General features: G+C 38.2%; 1 protein-coding gene across 8 annotated transcripts in view; it reads right to left on the bottom strand.

The window, feature by feature from the left end:
• Positions 1-20848, bottom strand: part of ESCO1 (establishment of sister chromatid cohesion N-acetyltransferase 1) — an 82410-nt gene that overhangs the window by 37459 nt on the left and 24103 nt on the right. For 7 of the 8 annotated variants that reach the window (XR_010727537.1, XM_066247415.1, XM_066247416.1 and 4 more), the window contains 6 exons: positions 18775-18874; positions 16424-18547; positions 14102-14216; positions 12935-12995; positions 10352-10466; positions 8934-9065 (listed from right to left, as the gene is read on the bottom strand). Coding sequence is in view for 7 of the 8 variants with exons in the window: in XM_066247415.1 (XP_066103512.1) it covers positions 8934-9065; positions 10352-10466; positions 12935-12995; positions 14102-14216; positions 16424-17953 (1953 nt within the window). In the remaining variant the exon portion in view is untranslated. The remainder of the gene's footprint in view (positions 1-8933; positions 9066-10351; positions 10467-12934; positions 12996-14101; positions 14217-16423; positions 18548-18774; positions 18875-20848) is intronic. The other variant, XM_066247410.1, reaches the window with a different exon arrangement.

Raw genomic sequence — 20848 nt, 5'->3', positions numbered from 1 at the left:
CTTTTCCAATCTTTGTCAAATATCCTTGCTCTGTGTTCAGACAGTTTTGTGTGTCAAAAACTAGGGGATATTTCAAAATGAGTATGAAGCAATAAAATATCCCCTATTTTGTAAGCAGTATATATATTACTATACTAGCATTTTCCATCCAATTTAAATACCTTTACTTGGCCCTGGCTGGTTAGCTCAGTGGTAGAGTGTCGGCCTGGCGTGCAGGAGTCCCGGGTTCAATTCCCGGCCAGGGCACACAGGAGAAGCGCCCATCTGCTTCTCCACCACTCCCCCTCTCCTTCCTCTCTGTCTCTCTCTTACCCTCCGGCAGCCAAGGCTCCATTGGAGCAAAGTTGGCCCGGGCGCTGAGGATGGCTCTGTGGCCTCTGCCTCAGGCGCTAGAATAGCTCTGGTTGCAACAGAGCAACACCCCAGATGGGCAGAACATCACCCACTGGTGGGCATGCCGGGTGGATCCCGGTCGGGCACATGCGGGAGTCTGACTGCCTCCCCGTTTCCAGCTTCGGAAAAATACAAAAAAAATAATAATAATAAATAATAAATAAATAAATACCTCTACTTCTCTTGTCCCTCCCAATGACCTGTGGTCTTACATAAAAGAAAGAACTGTATCTTTTTTAATAAAACTTTTAATAAAACTTTTAAAAAACTCTGTAGCCTGGAACATAATAACTAATAAACATTTGAATAAGACATAAGTCTAGAAAAAAATTAGCCCATCAGATAGTATTTTTTTACAGCTTTTTTAAAAAACTAAAGTGATAAAAGTTGGATAACTTGCTATGGTCATATAACAAGTAGCTCACTAAAATACCCATGTATTTTTAGTTTAATTAAATTCATATTATTTTATATTTTGCCACAGTGAGCTAAAGAATCCTATAAATCTAATAGAGAAATAGCATACAAATGTAATACAAGGTGCAATCCATAAACTCCTATGCTAGAAAGGAAGTTTTGATTCAAACTAAGCTTTTTTATACTTCATTGTTTCTGAATCTAGAATTAGTTTTATAATAAATTGTATATATATTTAATGTACTTCTTAATTGTCAAAAGAGCAGTTATCAAATTGAAGCAGAAACCTCCACGAGAAGGTAAAAATATAATAGTATAAGCAAAGGGTTACAACGGTTTTAGGAGGAGAGAGAGCCCTGGCCAGATAGTTGATTAGAGCATCGTCCCAAAACACAGAGGTTGCCAGTTCAACCCCCGGCCAAGGCACATACAGGATCAGATCGATCGATGTTCCTTTTTCTCTCTCTCTCTCCTCCTTCCACTCTCACTAAAATCAGTAAGTTAAAAAATAAATTTTTAAAGAAGAGAAGAGATAAAAACCTCAGTGAGATTAAAGAAGAACCCAAATCACTTGCTCAGATCACACGGTGTTTCTCCTAAACTTGAAGAGTGCAGATGAGAATGGGAAGGCAAAAAAAAAAAAAAAAAGAGAATGGGAAGGCATTCCGGGTGATGAAATGCTATGAGCTAAAAAACAGAGGCAGAAAATTATGAGCCACACACAAGATGGTGAGTGGATCGATTCTGCTTATAAAGAATAGAATTTATTATTATGAGAAATACATTTAGAAGGACAGACAAAAACCATAGTGCAGAGGGCCAGGAATGCCTGAGTGAAATAGAAATCAAGTGAGGTTTTAGGTAAATTTCATGACTATAGTTGAACCTAATAAGAATGAATTAGGCAGGTGTATTTAGGCCAGATGTACAATAGCTAAAATACATAAGAACTCGGCTTATAATTTCCAATTATAAATATAATAATATTCTAAAATGTGTCAGCTGTCAATCAAAACCTTTGTACTACTACTAAAAATTCAAAAAAATTTTATCTGAGAGGACTTTAGTTTAAAAGTGACTATGATCAGCCCTGGCCGGTTGGCTCAGTGGTAGAGCGTTGGCCTGGCGTGCAGGAGTTCCAGGTTCAATTCCTGGCCAGGGCACACAGGAGAAGCGCCCATCTGCTTCTCCACCCCTCCCCCTCTCCTTCCTCTCTGTCTCTCTCTTCCCCTCCCGCAGCCAAGGCTCCACTGGAGCAAAGTTGGCCCGGGCACTGAGGATGGCTCCATGGCCTCTGCCTCAGGTGCTAGAATGGCTCTGGATGCAACAGAGCAACGCCCTGGATGAGCAGAGCATCGCCCCCTGGTGGGCATGCCGGGTGGATCCCAGTAGGGCGTATGTGGGAGTCTGTCTGACTGCCTCACAGTTTCCAACTTCAGAAAAATACAAAAAAAAACCAAAAACCATAAAAGTGACTATGATCAATTTATTTCCACAAGCTAAATTATATTGTACACACAAGAGTGCTGAAATTCAAATAAAATAGTAAAACCCTAGTTTATTACTCAAGAGCGCTAGAGCCAGCTTCACTACTTACTAGCTTAGGCAAAATACATATCCTTTCTATTTCCTCATATATAAGTTAACTGTAACAACCTCATGATTCATTAAAAGAATTAAGAAGTATTTATTAACATAGGTAAAATACTTAGATCAGCCCCTGGTACACAGGAGAAAGACCTTAATTAATGTCCTATATTATTATTCTTTATTCTATCTATAAAATGAATTAATTTATATCATTTATTAACCCCCTCAAAAATTCCTCTGGGAATTTAAAAAACTATAAAAATATCCTATATGGGCCACAGCCAAACGCTCAGTGGTAGAGCATCAGCCTGGCGTGTGGATGTCCTGGATTTCATTCCCAGAGTACGCTGGAGAAGCAGCCATCTGCTTTTCCACCCCTCCCTTTCTCTCTCCCTCCCTTTCTCTCTTTTTCTTTCTTGCAGCCATGGCTCAACTAGTTCAAGAGCATTGGCCCCGGGCACTGAGGATGGCTCTGTGGAGCCTCTGCCTCAGGCACTAAAAATAGCTTGGTTGCAAGCATGAACCCAGATGGACAGAGCATCAGCCCCAGATGGGGGTTGCTGGGTGGATTTCAGTCGAGGAACATGCTGGAATCTACTTCACCTCCTCTCACTTGGAAAATAAGGGGAAAAAAATTAGCTGACGTAATTCTCCGAATTATGTCAGTTGAGAGAACTTCTGTAATTACTCCAAATTCTATTACTACAGGAATAATATATCTCATTAGATACTTGAGTCAGACCTAATAAAAAGTCAAACAAGAAGAATTATGAGATTTTTTCCTCTTATTCTCAAATAAGGAAAACCTAAGCATCTCTTTATTAGAATTCATCAATAAGTTAAGCACTTTTCAACTTGTAGTAATAATTTAATAGATAAAGAATATTTTACTTGAGCCTGACCTGTGGTGGCACAGTGGCTGCGGCATCAACCTGGAATGTTGAGGTCCCCAGTTTGAAACCCAGGCTTGCCAGGTCAAGGGACATATAAGAGACAACTATCTTATATCCCCATGTATAAGACACACCATTTTTCGAAAAATTTTGGGTCTAAAGACTGAATCCGTCTTATACAGTGGTTGTAGTTTTTTTTTTTACTTGCATTTCCCACTTTTTCACGCTTGTTTTTGCGTTCATTGTTGAAGACAGTGATTCCTCATCAGACACAGATGAGGACAAGCCAATGGATGGGAGTTTTGACAGTGATGAGGAGTTTCATGAATTTTATGATGAATAAAACTTGAGTTCAATAACTTTATGTAATTTTTTTTTTCAAATTTCAGGCCCCAAAATTAAGGCGGTCTTATAAATGGGAGCGTCTTATACATGGGGAAATACGGTATCTGATAAATGGTTATCCAAAAATATACAAAGAATTTTGAAAACTCAACAATAAAAAAAATTAATCAGGCAATTAAAAATAAAAGTGGCCAGACCTGAACAGACAACTCTCCAAAGACGACAGACATTTGGCAAATAAGCATATTAAAAGATACTCCACATCGCATGCCACCAAGGAAATGCAAATTACAACTGAAACAGACTGACCTGTGGTGGCACAGCGAATAAAGCCCTGACCTGGAATTTTGAGGCTGCCTGTTCGAAAGCCTGGGCTTGCCCAGCCAAGGCACATACAATAAGCTACTACCACTTTTTCCAAGTAAGAGGAGGGGAAATAGTGAGACAGTCTCCTGCGTGCGTCCCAGGATTCACCTGCAGCCAAACCCCATCTGGGCATACAACTGAGCCATTTTTAGAGTCTGAGGCTGAAGCTCACACCAATAAGCTATCCTCAGTGACCAGGGTCCATTATGCAAGCCACCAAGGGAGTGCAAGAGGGGGGAGAGGGGAAAAGGGAGAAAAGAGGGAAAGGAGAAGAGGAAGAGAAGGAGGAGACGGGAAGAGGGAGATGGGGGACACTGCAAGCTGACAAAGTCCTTGCAGTTTAAGGCTTAAGCCAAAGGCTAAGCTCCTCCTTACAGCCTCTGGTTGATTAAGTTGGTAAAGGCAATTTACAAGCCCTTCTCCAAACCTCCATGTTAGCTGTAATGCTGATGGTTTCTACTCATCCCATCCCCCATGTGCCTTGAAGACACTGGAGGCAGTTTTCTTTTTAACCTTTGTTTTGTGAAGTTAAGATGTTATGCATGGTGGGGGGTTTTCTGTACTTGGGAGAATTCTTGGTTTGCCTCAGAAATGTGACTGTATCTGAGCTCTCTGTTTTGCAAATAGCTTTGCTCTCTGCACTATAAATAAAGTATTTTGGAGGTAGATGCAGGCTTGCTCTTGTAGACCATCAGTCTTGGCAATGAGACCTCCCAATCCAATCCTTTTTCTCTGTTTATTTTCTAACCCTCCACCATTCCTAAGCAAGATCTGCACAATTACGAGTCGTGCTGGCTTGCAACAGGGAGAAGGGAAGAGGGACAGAAGGAGAGAAGGGGAGAGAGGGAGAGGGAAAGAAGGGGGAGGGAAGGGGAAGAAGGGAAGAAGGAGAGAAGGGGGAATGGAAAGGGAGAGAAGCAGACGGCTGCTTCTCCTGTATTCCCTGGCCAGTAACTGAACCCAGGATGTCCACAGGCTGGGCCAGTGGCTCTATCCACTAAACCAGCCTGACAGGGACAGCATATTGAATTTTATGCTTAGTGCTATTACACTAGATAGTGCAGCTCTGTGGCCAATCAAGGACCTGTCAAATCTTTATTCAAAGTTTTCCTGTCATAAATATTTCCCTACTTCCACCAACCATAATGCAAAACTACAAACACCTCATATTACTCTCTCTATATATGCCACTTAAGTATTATATTTCCCTCCCTATACTCCACCAAAATATTATCTCAACATCATTTAAACTTAACTGTCTGATTCACAATGCTCAAACTGCTTCAACATCTAAAAGAACAGAAAGAACAAAGTCCACATGGCATTCAAAATCAAAATATCACAATCTGATTTGAGGCATTTTTCTAGTGTTATTAACTTACAAAATCACTGGTTTGGTAAAAAAAAAAAAAAAAAAAAAAAAATCTATGCATTATTCCCCACAACGATGTTAAGCTTTCTCATTAGTTTTACTATGCTATAAATCATAGATGACCTCTTTATAACCAATAAAAAAAAGAAAAATCAAGCCTGACCAGGCAATAGCACAGTGGATAGAGTGTCGGACTGGGATGCAGAGGACCCAGAGGTCACCGGCTTGAGCGCGGGCTCATCTGGTTTGAGCAAAGCTCACCAGCTTGGACTCAAGGTCGCTGGCTTGAGCAAGGGGTTACTTGGTCTGCTGAAGGCCCATGGTCAAGGCACATATGAGAAAGCAATCAATGAACAACTAAGGTGTCGCAACGAAAAACTAATGATTGATGCTTCTCATCTCTCTCCCTTCCTGTCTGTCTATCCCTATCTGTCCCTCCCTCTTCTCACAAAAAAAAAAAAAAATCAAATCTTAATTCTTCTTCACTCATGGAAATAAGTCCCCCTCTTCTGACCACTGCTCTAGCACAGGTATCCCTTCTAAACTGCAAAGCTAATGTACATTTAATCTAAATAGGTAATACTGATTTATTGCTTTAATAGTTACTTAAATCTTTTATTGTTATTGTTTCATTTCTTCCAGGTTTTGTTCTTAAATTTGAAGGCAAGAGCATAACATGTACAAGAGAATAACATATACTGTAGGAGTAGGGCCACCACGGAAAACCAGTCAGATGTTAAATAAGATAGGAATAGAGGAAAAAAGTTAGGAGTTCCTCTGAAAATAACCCAAACATTATTCCTCTTCTGCATTACCAAAAGCTCAAAATACAGCTGAGTTCTGTATAGTTTCCTGGCCTGCCAATATGGCTCAATGTTCAATCTAGGGTGAGTTTTTTCTGCTTTCTCTTCATACCTTTAGAAAATACCTTAGTTCATGAAGGGAAACTGAAGTGCTCCCAGATCTAAACCGAGTCCAGGTTCCCAGGACTGAACCTGAGTCCAGGCTAATGCCTAAATCATTTCTAATAAGTCAGATAAAATACATTTCCTCAAATTGTATCACTGAGGCAGATGGAGTACAATGAAGAAATCAAGAGAGCACTATCACTCTCTTCCCCACCCCAAACCAAAGAGAACAAGGAAATTATTTTAGTGAACTACAAATGGATTCGATGGGCATCAATTTCTACTATATAATTTAATTACTATTTTAGCCTGACATGTGGTGGCGCAGAGGATAAAGCATCAACCTGGAATGCTGAGGTTGCCAGTTTGAAACCCCAAGGTCGCTGGCTCTGAGCATGGGCTCATCCGCACAGGGTCACTGGTTGGGGGCGGGGCCAGAGGTCCCCAAACTTTTTACACAGGGAGCCAGTTCACTGTCCCTCAGACCGTTGGAGGGCCGCCACATACAGTGCTCCTCTCACTGACCACCAATGAAAGAGGTGCCCCTTCCGGGAGTGCGGCGGGGGGGCCGGATAAATGGCCTGAGGGGGCCACATGCGGCCCACGGGCCATAGTTTGGGGATGCCTGATCCACCTGATTCCAAAGCTCATCAGCTTGAGCCCAAAAGTTGCTGGCATGACAAGCCCATGATCACTGGTTTGAGCAAGGGAACACTTGCATAACCCCAGCCAAGACATGTATGAGAAACTCAATGTACAACTAAAGTGAAAGCAATTACAAATTGATGCTTCTCACCCTCTCTTCCTTCCCGTCTCTCCTTCAAAATTAAAAAAAAAAAAAAAAAAAAAAAAAAAAAAAAGCTAAAGCACAATACTAGGTACCTAATTAAGTGCTTAATGACACAACCTAAAATCCAGAGCTGTGATTACAGGAAACATCTTTAATATTGGTATATTTTTATTCTCTCTCCATACATTAAAAATGCTACAATGTTTTGGAGGAGTTTCTACCTTATAGACTCTACGTATACCTACATCTGAAAAAAGCAAAAGATAAGAATAATGACCTTGATTTTAGCATAGGATAGCCAACTGCTAAACTCAATCCTTCCCTTGAGCTTATTTCAAAAATAAATAAAATAAACCATAGCTCTGTCCCATCAAGGGAGAGGGAAGGAGAAGGGATGCTAGAGCAGAAATCAAATTTCCCTAAATTGCTACACTACTTTACAGTTTATAATAGTTAGAATCTGTTTAGAAGGTGATGACTCCACCTAAACCAACTTCCCTTGGTACTGTGGAGAGCAGAGTACCCATTTCCTAATTGATTTCTTTAATGTTTCTCTCAGAAATTAAGAAATTCTCTTAAATGAAGAATTAAGTCTTTGAAACCTAATCTATTAGAATTTTAGGAAACTGATGACAAATAATATAAATATGAGCATAACTTATTTAAAATAACTTCTATCAAATTCACTTGTGAAAAATATTCTATAATTTACCGATACAACTATTTTTCTTTTCAAGTTGTAAGAAATAGTCAATTTGTAAAAACATAAATTTCAAATGATAAATCAATATTTAAGCTATAAATAGTCTATGTCCACACAACTTATATTTTATTTACTTAAGTATGGGAGAAGGGTGTGGAAAAGGCGAATGAAATCAGGAATATAAAAGATAGCCACACTAAGGAACCATAAAAAGAAAATCCCACCTATTTTGAGTAGAAGTAACTGGATAAATGAAACAATAAATATGAGTCCTTCAATCAAAGGTAAAGATACAAATTTAACTGAAGTCAATAAAGATCTTTAAATAATCCAACATCTGTGCACATACATACATACACACATAGAGCCTACATGAAATGAATTGGTGATCTCAGTTCAGATATCCTGGAGGTCTTTATTAATGTGAGTGTACAGTACTGAAGGTAACATGTATAGAATAAAAATAGATTACATTTCAGATACAGATAAAGAGCAATTATATTAAATTACTACTTTCATCAGGTATCTATAGTGGTTCAAAATTAAAACTTTGCTATTTACAGAAACAAATATTAAATAATGCCCACTGTGCCTCAAGTGTACATACATTAAAAAATATATACTAAAAAGAAAAAAATATATATATACTAAAACATATTTACTTTGTGGGATTTGTTTTTTTTAGTATACTACAAATTCTGAGGTCTTTATTTTATAACCATATAAATAAACACTCTAATGATAACAAAAAGATAAAGGAAATCTAAAATCCAACTATTTGGTATAATATATATCACTATCAATCCCCAAATAAAAAGTTGTGTTAAACCATATAGTATTAAACATACTAATCAACAGCTAACAATTACTAATATCAAAGAAAGCATTAAAATCACTCAAGCTGAACAGCATTACTTGTTAGAAAAGATACATTAACAATCTTAAAAATATAAATAAAAAATCCCACAACATAAGCCAGACAGATGAATTAACTGGTTTTTACGTTTGGCTTTGTTTTAAAATAAACCAGTACATATATATACAAAGGGCCTTGTATATATTATTGTTTACTAAAAACAGAAATTTTTTAATGACTTAAATTTGGCAGATCATCTCTTTCAATTCTTACGTTTTAGAAGTCATGAATTCCACTTACCACATATTTTACAGCACTTATAAACTGGTTGTGGAAGAGCAGGTGCTGTGTTTCATCTTCTGGATTTGAAGCTGTGTAAAGCATGCCACAAACATTACAGGAAACTGCTCCAAACCTTTTCTGTCCAGCATCCTATTTACAAAAAAAAAAAACAAAAGGATTTTTCCCTCCCAAAAGAATAATTTTAGAACACCAGCCTCTGATGCTATGGGGTGAATATAAAGTGAGAAGTATTTAATCTACAATAAATAACATAAAATGTTGATTACAAAAAATGAAGACATTAATCTTTGAAATCTGTGTGCAATTTTATCAAGAACTGCTTTACATTTTAGTAATCAGATCACTCATTCCACAGCATTTTGTGACAATTGAAAGGAACTGAAAAATATCTTTAAAACTACAATCTTAGACCTAAAACCCCAAACAACAATATACTCTACAAATGAGAACATATATCTTTTATCTGCAATATTTATACTTGTTAAAGTTTAGAAAAAATAAAGTTTTCCGAGATCATGCAAAGTCAGGTACTTTCAGAGTGTTACGGATTTAGATGAAAATAAGTTTTGTAGCCTGACCAGGCAGTGGCGCACTGAATAGAGCATAGGATGAATGCAGAGGAACCAAATTTGAAACCCCGAAGTTGTTGGCTTGAGTCCAAAGGTCTCTGGATAGAGCAAAGCTCATTCACTCTGCTGCAGCACCCACCCTGCCCCTGCCATCAAGGCACATATGAGAAAGCAGTCAATGAATAACTAAGGTGCTGCAACGAAGAATTGATGCTTCTCATCTCTCTCCCTTCCTGTCTGTCCCTATCTGTCCCTCTCTCTGACATACACACACAAAAAACTAGATGTATATAAATTTGAATTTTTATAATTTGTTACAATGTACTTACTTCTTAGGCATTAGGGAGAGAAATTTATAATAATATCAGGATGTTTCCGTAATGAAGATTTATGGTGACAAAAAAGGCTCTTTAGAAAAAAAAAGAATGAGCCTGACCAGGCGGTGGCACAGTGGACAGAGTGTCAGACTAGGATGCGGAGGACCCAGGTTCGAGACACCGAGGTCGCCAGCTTGAACACAGGCTCACCTGGTTTGAGCAAGGCTCACCAGCTTGAGCCCAACATCACTGACTCGAGCAAGGGGTCACTCGGTCTGCTATAGCCCCCCTGATCAAGGCACATATGAGAAATCAATCAAGGAACAACTAAGGAACCGCAAGGAAGAATTGATGCTTCTCATCTCTCTTCCTTCCTGTCTGTCTGTTCCTATCTGTCCCTCTCTCTGACTCTGTCTCTGCCACAAAAAAAGAAAAAGAATAAAAAGAATAAAATTCATTCCTTTAACAGTATGCATAAATAAAATTCTTATGACAAAACTTCACCAAAAAGATCAAGTTGTACACTTACTATGATCAACTGTTTTTCATCAGCTTTCTCTGCTTCTTTTAATTTCAAGTCCTTTGGAATTGTTATCTCCAAATGGGAATTACATTTAGGCCAAGAATGATTTGGTGGTGTCTCCCTTTAAAAAAAACAAAATAAAAAATCTAATTAATGTTATTGATCTATATCTCTTCAAATTATATTTAAGGGAAAAAAATAAACTGTTTTCTATACAACATTGACAAATTTCAACTTCCAGGGAAAAAAAAACTACTAAGTTTCAACAAATAAAAAGGTTGACTACCCCTATGGTGCCTACTATAGTTTGAATAAGTTTTACAGTTTTAGCCTTCTTAGTTATTACAGTATGTCTTAAACACTGTTTTTTCAGGAATCTGTAAGGTAATTCATTTCTGACATTAAAGACAAAACAAAAAGCTTCTTATCTACTTAAAACACTTAAAAAAGCCTAACCTGTGGTAGATCAGCGGATTAAACATTGACCTACAACAATGGTAGTCAACCTGGTCCCTACCGCCCACTAGTGGGCGTTTCAGCTTTCATGGTGGGCGGTAGCGAAGCAACCAAAGTATAAATAAAAAGATAGATTTAACTATAGTAAGTTGTTTTATAAAGATTTATTCTGCCAAACTTAGCGAACATCCGACATAAAGTACTTGGTAATTATTATTACATGCTTTAACTTGCTGTAACTCTGCTTTATAAATTTTATAAAGTAAAGTTACTTCCCTACTTTATAAATCACCATTACTGTGGAAACGGTGGGTGGTTAGAAAATTTTACTACTAACAGAAATACAAAAGTGGGCGGTTGGTATAAAAAGGTTGACTACCGCCTGACCAGGTGGTGGCGCAGTGGATAGAGCATCGGACTGGGATGCAGAGGACCCAGGTTCAAGACCCTGAGGTCGCCAGCTTGAGCACGGGCTCATATGGTTTGAGCAAAGCTCACCAGCTTGGACCCAAGGTTGCTGGCTCGAGCAAGGGGTTACTCAGTCTGCTGCAGCCCCCGGTCAAGGCACATATGAGAAAGCAATCAATGAACAACTAAAGTGCCACAACGAAAAACTGATGATTGATGCTTCTTATCTCTCTCCGTTCCTGTCTGTCCCTATCTATCCCTCTCTCTGACTCTCTCTCTGTCTCTGTAAAAAAAAAAAAAAAAGGTTGACTACCCCTGACCTAGAATGTTGAGATTGCTGGTTCAAATTCCAGGGCTGGCCTGACCAGGCAGTGGCGCAGTGGATAGAGCGTCGGACTGGGATGCGGAAGTACCCAGGTTCGAGACTCCGAGGTCCCGCGCGGGCTCATCTGGCTTGAGCAAAGAGCTCGCCAGCTTGGACCCAAGGTCACTGGCTCCAGCAAGGGGTTACTCGGTCTGCTGAAGGCCCACGGTCAAGGCACATGTGAGAAAGCAATCAATGAACAACTAAGAAGTCGCAACGCACAACGAGAAACTGATGATTGATGCTTCTCATCTCTCTCTGTTCCTGTCTGTCTGTCCCTGTCTATCTCTGCCTCTGTAAAAAAAAAAAAAAAAAAAAAAAAAATTCCAGGGCTTACCCAGTTAAGGCACACAGGAGAAGCAACTACTACAAGTGGATGATTCCAGCCTCCCCTCTCTCTAAAGATTAATAAATAAAATCTTTAAAAAAAAACCTACACATACAAAAACACTTAAAGCATGTTAATAATATCCAGTATTTCAAGAGGTTTGAGGAAAGAAGCATTCTCAAACACTTGCTCCAAGAATAAAAAGATAAAAACTGCTTTGGAGGGAAAATTGGCAATGCAGGTTAAGTCCTGTAACTATGAAATTTATCCTAAATATGAGTCACACAGTGGGCAAAGATATATGTAATTCTTACAGGACCTTTCTTTGATAGAAATAAACAAGGAACAAGCAATATGTCTATAAAGTGAACTGTTAAATAAGGAATGAAATCCAATGCAGATTTTAAAACAATGAGGTAAGATGGTTAAAAAAGAAAAAAAATGCCCCTAATACATTAAGTAAAAAAAAAAAAAAAAAAAAAGCTATAAAACAGCATATATAGGTATAGGAAAAAAATGAATATGTAAATATTACTATCTATGTGAAAAACTGAGGGTTATAAGCACAACTTTTTAAGGAAAAATCTCCCAAACTCAAAACTTACAGGTTAAAATCCTTAAAGTCTATAAAAACAGGATGGCAGACCCAAAATGGAGTAACTTATGCTAAGCCCCAAGTCATAAAACTGAAACTTAAACACAGTTGGCTTTCCCAGAAATAGAATCGTAAACCAGTCAATCAGTAACATCTGATTAGCACTAGTTAGTCTGCCTGATAGATCCCTGCCATCCCCTAAGGAAAGTAACTCCATAATTACCAACTCATCTTCTTGCAGTGTAACTTCCTTGTTCCCACTCCCTTCTGCCTGTAAAAGTCTTTCATTCTGTATAGCTCCTCAAAATTCCTTTCAGTCTGTTAGATTGAATGCTGCTCAATTCTAATTGAATTTGGTCAAATAAACTTAAAAATCTTAATATGCCTCAATTCATCTTTTAGCTGCTGTCATGTTTATACTTAAACTAATAACCTTACCTGTTATCACTGGTCGTAGATGTTTGGTTATTGAGTATACCATACTGTTTGACAGCTGAACCTGTAATTTAATCAATATGGGTTATGCATTAAGCTTTGTACTAGCCATCTAATAGTTGAAAATCATTTTACTAAAGAAAAACAGCTCAATACATTAAATGCTTTACTTTTAATAAAAACCATTTGATAGCATTAGAGACCCCTTCCTAGAAATTACTCTTGAGAGAAGATGCAGAAAGGCTCCGTAGAGCTGCAAAGAGATCTAATGGTAGATAAACAGTATGCCTCCAGTTTCACCACTAATTACTAGCACCGAACAATAAAGGAAATTGCTTAAATGTCTGTGTAATTATACAACCTCTAAATGGGAATAAATAAAAACATTTCTTTGTTTAAAGAAATTACAGTCTCTGGAGCATTGATCACATTAATAAATAATGCAATAATCAATCCATTTTATTTTGTAACACATAAATGCATTTCTCATGTTCATATTACACTTCCCCCTTTCCCACTAAGAGAAAAGGTTAAATGACATCCAAATCCAATGGAAAAAATTATGACTTCAGTTTCTCTCTCCTTTAGCGGAGAGAAACAACAAGAATTAAGAATTCCTATGTCATATCCCCCCTGGTTCTTCATCTGATATAAGTGAGCAAATCCACATCAAACACTTCAAATAATATATTGTCAGAAGTTTTTTGCAAGGTTGTAAAAAAATAAATTTTTGTGTGGTAGAAGTGGAAAAGTGCAGCATTTCTTAAATCTTTAATTCAAAGACAGAATCACTAAATGGAAAATTGAGTTAACAGGTTTAAAGATAAAAACCTGAAATGGTAAAACACACTCATTTATTTTTGAGAAGTAAGCTGCTACCACCAACTTAAGCATTTCATTAAGTAACACTTCTCTGAAGAGTAAGTCACAAACAAAACAAAAAATTTCAAATAAACTTCTCTGGTAGGGAGTCAAAGAATCATACCTAAATTCTTTCAACAAGCCAATGAACAGAAGTTATTCTCCTTCAAATAATGGTGGTAATCTCACATTTGAAAAACATAAGCAATAGTTAAGAATTTAACAGACCTATCTGGTAGCCCACATGGTTTTCTATTATACTGACAAAAATATCACTGTAAGATCCATATAATATTTTCAAAGTGTTACCTGGAAATTTACTCTCCCCTGTATCAATTTTTGCTTGACTGAGCGGAGTTGAAACAGTAGTGTTACTTTCCACTGGACTGTTTTCCAGCTTAGATTCCAAACATAGGCTGAAATTCTGAACACATAATTTAAAATGTTAATATTTGCTTTTATATCAATCTTTGGGTCTTATCCCAATAAGCTTTCAGTGGAATTTTAGCATACTAAGAATATATAAGATAAATATTTTTATTTGAAGTAATTCACCTAGCTATGCCTTAAAAGTGTCATGATCTACCCATAAGTTATCCTTTTATCGTCAGCTCCCATTACCCCACTTCATGATAAACTAAAAACCTTCCCTTTACCTCTCCCACAATACATTCTGTATTTGCTTGACTCGACACTTTTTCAGAGCTTTATCTCCCTAAACCTTCAGTGCCCAGTAGCTACTGCCACATCTCACTACTGAGCACCTAAAGTGGTTAGTAGATTGATTTGAGATGTTATAAATGTAAATCACACACTGGAATTTTAAGACTTAGTACAAAAAAAAGGTAAAATACCACAATTTTAAAAATTGATTACATGTTAATACGAAAGAATAAATAAAACATATTAACTTTACCATTTTCTTTTTTAAAGTAGCTAATCAAAAATTTTTAAATGAGCCTGACCAGGCGGTGGCGCAGTGGATAGAGCATCGGACTGGGATGCAGAGGACCCAGGTTCGAGACCCCGAGGTCGCCAGCTTGAGCGCAGGCTCATCTGGTTTGAGCAAAAGCTCACTAGCTTAGACCCAAGGTCGCTGGCTCAAGCAAGGAGTTACTCGTTCTGCTGAAGGCCCACGGACAAGGCAAATATGAGAAAGCAATCAATGAACAACTAAGGTCTCGCAACGAAAAACTGATGACTGATGCTTCTCATCTCTCTCCGTTCCTGTCTGTCTGTCTCTATCTATCCCTCTCTCTGTCCCTGTAAAAAATAAATAAAAAAATAAATTAAAAAAAATAATTAAATAAAAACGAAGGGTAAAAATGAGGAAACAATGAGTAGTCATGTAAATGTGAGACATCCAAAGAACTCAGTAAGTTCTATCACTCACTACAAGATTTGATTAATAAAACTCTTGATGCTTGGCCCATGGTGGTACAGTACATAGAACACTGTGATGCTAAGATCCCACGTTCAAAACCCTGAGATCGTTGGCTTTAGCACAGGCTCATCTGGCTTAAGTATGGGATCATCTACACCAGGGATAGTCATCCTTTTTATACCAACTGCCCACTTTTGTATTTCTGTTAGTAGTAAAATTTTATAATTGCCCACCGGTTCCACAGTAATGGTGATTTATTTTTTTTTATTTTTTATTTTTTTTCCATTTTTCGGAAGCTGGAAACAGGGAGAGACAGACAGACTCCCACATGCGCCCGACCGGGATCCACCCGGCACGCCCACCAGGGGCGACGCTCTGCCCACCAGGGGGCGATGCTCTGCCCATCCTGGGCGTCGCCATATTGCGACCAGAGCCACTCTAGCGCCTGAGGCAGAGGCCACAGAGCCATCCCCAGCGCCCGGGCCATCTTTGCTCCAATGGAGCCTTGGCTGCGGGAGGGGAAGAGAGAGACAGAGAGGAAAGCACGGCGGAGGGGTGGAGAAGCAAATGGGCGCTTCTCCTGTGTGCCCTGGCCAGGAATCGAACCCGGGTCCTCCGCACGCTAGGCCGACGCTCTACCGCTGAGCCAACCGGCCAGGGCAGTAATGGTGATTTATAAAGTAGAGAAGTAACTTTACTTTATAAAATTTATAAAGCAGAGTTACAGCAAGTTAAAGCATATAATACTAATTACTTACCAAGTACTTTATGTCGGATGTTCGCTAAGTTTGGCAGAATAAATCTTTATAAAACAACTTACTATAGTTAAATCTCTTTTTATTTATACTTTGGTTGCTTCGCTACCGCCCACCATGAAAGCTGGAAACCCCACTAGTGGGCGGTAGGGACCAGGTTGACTACCACTGATCTATACGATCCCATGGTGATGGCTTGAGCCAGGGGTCACTGGCTCAGCTGCAACCCCTGGTCAAGGCATGTATAAGAAGTAATCAATGAATAACTTAAGTGACGCAACTGCAAGTTCATGTGTTTCACCCTCCCCCCTTACTGTCTCTCTCTCTCTCCCCGACCCTCTCACCAAAAGGAAAAAGAAAAAAAAAACTCCCTCTTGATAGGATACCTTAACAAATGACTCTTCAGTATGATTCCTAAGATAAAATATATTTAATAAACACTTATTAGAAAGTACTCAGAAACCTCTATTGTGCATAATAAAAACAGATTACCTTATCTGGTGCTGATTCAAAAGAATCCTTCATCTGGTTATCCAATGGTGGGTCAGGAGGTGGTTTTATCTGATTATCCAAATGACAACTTTCAGGAGCCCTTTTTGCAGTTTTATTAATTTCAACTGTAATATCACTAATTTTACCATCTTCAGAATTAATTTTTTTCATTTCCTCCTGCTGGCAAGCTATATTTTTATCATGTAGTTTTATCCCTAAAAATGTACTTTGAGTCACAGGATGAGGCATTTCTAAAGCTGGTAGTGAAAAACTAGTTTGCAATGAGCCCAATTTAGGGGAAACTTTAGAGTCCAACTTATTTTGCTGCACAGAGTTAAATTTTGAGAGTTTAATTTTAGTCCAGTTGGAGTTCTTTTTAGTCGAGTTGTTTAATCCGTTTAGTATACATTTCACAGGCTTTGTTTTTCTACTGGGGAAGAAACGATGACACTGAACATCCTGATTTGCTTCCTTCTGATGAAGTATTTGTCTTTTAGAATCAGCCTCTTCCAATTTTGTTTCTGTAGGCTTCTCCTCCTTTACACTTTCCATTTGTGAAGGTTCCTTTTTTACCTCTACAGTATCCGACTCAATTTCACCAGCGATTTCTTCACAGAGCTGTAGAATACTACCTCGTTTGCTCTTTCGTGCTTGTTCATTATCTCCACTTTGTTCAGGCACTGATGGCTGTGTTGGGGGTTTTGCACTAGTACTCTCTTGTGAATGAACTGATTTCTTCATCTCCTTCTTGTTAGAGATTACAGTAGTAGCCATTTTTGATCTTTTTATCTCAGATGTTACAGGCAAACATTCTGTTTTCTCTTGTCTAGTATTCTTCTGAAGACAGTTTTCAGATCCTTTTATGCATTGAGAACTACAAGCAGAAGCTGTCTGCTGCTCTACTTTGAGTTTTTTTGCTTTGGGAGAATTTATTACTTCATTAATGACTGAATTTTTATCCTCTTTAGAGTCAGACTTTATTTCCAGTACTTTTCTTTTCACATGTTTTTGACTTGTTTTAACTTTATTCGATTTACTTTGAGTATTGTTACAGTACTCTTTTCGTGTTGGTGGCAAACTCTGTTTAACTGCTTGAACTTGACCCTGAATTTTTCTACTACGCAGAGACCTTGTTGAAACCACCGTTAGCTGTTGCAGTCTTTGTGATCGCCGGTTAAGCTGTTCATTTGATTTGAGCGTTTCATGTATTGATTTTTTTTGAGATTTCTTCTTTTTTGTAGATTCTTGTGAATGTCCCTTCACAGTCACCAGATTTTTATCCATGGAATTACTTGCTTTTTCATTATTGGATGCTGCCTTTGCTGACCTTGTACTCTGACATGTCCCTAAGTCAGGCTGATTTATTTTACTTTCACTGGAAGATTTAACCATTGATTTTATAGCTTCCTTTGGACCTGATTTTTTTGATAGGTTCTTTTGAGAACTTTGAATTTGTGCTTCTAAATTTTTATCATCACTCTTTTTAATAACATCGGAAGAATTTTCTTTCAATTTCTCCTGAATTGACATTGTTCCTGAGCCAGGTCCTCCTTTCTGGTTGGCTTCTGAGAGAATTGTCTTGTCCTGGTAGGTACAAATGCTGAATGTCCAGTATTGTTACTGAGAAGCAGGTCTTAAAAATTGACTTTGATGCTGATACACATTTTCAACAAAATTCCTAGTTTGCTTCAAGTAAGGTTTCTGTCATCCCTAGGACATGAAAAAAGTTGGCATGAAGGCTGAAAGATACCTGCTTTACTTTGAGCAAGGCAACAGAAATTTGAAAAAAGTATATTTTAACTTGATATTTTCAGAACTTTTTGTGAATAAAATTTAATTCATATTCAATTTGTTTTGTTAATTTTTCAATTGATATTGGTTTTCAGGCCTAGTCCTATTACTGAAGCAGTTATTTATCACTGACCTGTCTGTTTTGACCAAGTTTTTGAAAACTTTTTTCTTCTGGAATCCACAGATGCTGGACTTTGATTCATTTGAAACATGTCTTACAACTAACACGTTTTTTCCCTTGTTTGCTGAGTCTGTTGATTTAAAGTTCTTATATAACGTCTTTCGTTTAATAAAATATTTTATTAATATAGATTTCCTTTTGTGCTGCCATAGCTGAAATATTAAAAAATTAAAATTAAAATTTATACAAGAAATATGGCGATGCTAATACTATATAGAAATAATCTTTATACAAAATCTAACTTCTCTATTTGAATTATTTAATCTGTATAATTAAGGCTAACAGAATAAAGTATCCCAAGTATATTCTTATGAATAATCAATAATGTGTCTTATATAAATAGAAGTTGAAAATCAGTTTGTTACTTGAGGTTACTTACAGTTCTTTTCCCACAAGACAGAACTGATATTTCAGCCACCATAACTCATGAAAATTTGACAAAATCATTCCTTAAAATATCTCAACACATTACATAGCACCTAAAAGAAAAAGTAATTTTAAATGTTTAAAGGGGACAAAAGAAATATGTAATCATTCATTCACCTCAAATCAAATACAACATTCCATAAATTCACCCTGTCCTATCCTCAGTCTTCAGAGCTCACTTTAAACACAGCATAATTTCAGTATTTCTAACATGAAGTTACATGCACCCAACAGAATAGCACGCATCTATGTTGTAGAAAAAAAGTCTTAAAAAAATTCACTGTATGTGCCCATATATGTATTAAACTGGTACAGTAAAATTCTATTTTGAGGAAAAGCAGTGTTATATAAATAACTCTATACACAGAAATACACTGAAAGTTAAAAAGGAAAATTTAAACACACATATTAACCTCTACTCTCATTTAAAACCTACTAAAAAATACAACAGATTAAAACAGATGGCCTGATCTGTGGTTGTGCAGTAGATAAAGCACTGACCTGGAATGCTGAGGTCGCCAGTTCAAAACTCCGAGCTTCCCCGGTCACGGTACATACCAAAATCAACTACTATGAGTTGATGCTTCCCACTCCTCCCCCCTCCCTCTCTCTCTAAAATCAATAAATAAAATCTTATAAAAACACAAATCTGAAGGAAAAGAACAAAAGAGAAAATTATGAAAAAACAAGTATGGAGGCTACAAAGAAGGACAAATAACTAAACTCAAACTCAAGAAAACCTGAATCTCAAGCTGGAAATGGGGAAAATTGAAAAGCAGCTCTACTTAAACCCCCAGGACTCAGGAACTGGTAGTACCAAACTCCACAGATGGGGATAAAAATGGGACTCAAAAAGAAAACGGAGAAGTTCCCTCCCAGACTGCCTTTCCAATTACCGGCACCCAGAGGACCACCTTGTATCACTCCCTAAAGACTGAAAGTATAAATCTCGGCCTGACGTGTGGTGGTGCAGTGGATAAAGTGTGGACGTGGAATGCTGAGTTCACTGGTTTGAAACCCCAGGCTTGCCTGGGCAGGGAACATACAAGATGCAACCACTAATGAGCTAAAGCTTCCACCTCCTTCCCCCACCCTGCCCTTTCTCTCTCTCTAGCTCTCTCCCTTCTCTAAAAGTCAATAAAAAAAATCTTAAAAATAAAAAGTATAAATCTCTGGAAGGCATAAAGCAAAAGGACTTTCATCTAGGGGCTCAACAGTCACAGCTGAGACAAGAAGTTTCCAAGAGACAACAGAGGAAGTAAAATAGGAGTACATATACTGATTGCTAAAACCCACACCCTACACCAAAACCCCTCTGCCTACTCGATATTCCTAGAAGACAGCAGCCAAGCCTATGCCTTCTATAAACAAAAACTGAAAGATTATTTTCTGATGAATTGGACACATCTAGAGAAAAGACCTAACATATACTGATAAGGCCCACAGGCAGTAAACACACACACACACATCAGTCAAAATGGCAGTGAAGGTAAACGCAATACTTGAATCCCGCACAACCACATCAAAATTAGTACTAAAGTACAGAACAGCCACCATTCAGAGCTGCCTGAAATCTAGCTGAACAGAAATCCTACAACTACAGATATAAAGAAGCCACATCAAAACTAGCAGGAGACACTAGACTTCAAACAAGCAGGTCCATATCCAGGTGTGCCAGATAATAATCAGGAGGGATATCTCAGCTGCCCAGGTACCCTCTGAGAAGTGAGGGGTCCCAGCCCAGGGTTCCAGGCCAGGAAGAAAAGTCCCCATAACTTCTGGCTGTAAAATCCAGGGGTTTTGCCCTGGCTGACTGGCTCAGTGGTAGAGCATCTGCCTGGCATGTGGGTGTGCCGCATTTGATTCCTGGTCAGTGCACACAGAAGTGCTCATCTGTTTCTCCCCTCTCCCCCTCATGCTCCTCTCTCACTCTCTCTTCTCCTGCAGCCATGGCTTGATTAGAGTGAGGTGGCCCCTGGGCTCTGAGGATGGGTCCATGGCCTTATCTCAGGTGCTAGAATGCCTCT

The sequence above is a fragment of the Saccopteryx bilineata genome, chromosome 11 (genome assembly GCF_036850765.1).
Source record: "Saccopteryx bilineata isolate mSacBil1 chromosome 11, mSacBil1_pri_phased_curated, whole genome shotgun sequence".
In the NCBI taxonomy this organism is placed as follows: Eukaryota; Metazoa; Chordata; class Mammalia; order Chiroptera; family Emballonuridae; genus Saccopteryx; species Saccopteryx bilineata.
This window is presented reverse-complemented; position numbering and strand designations above follow the sequence as displayed.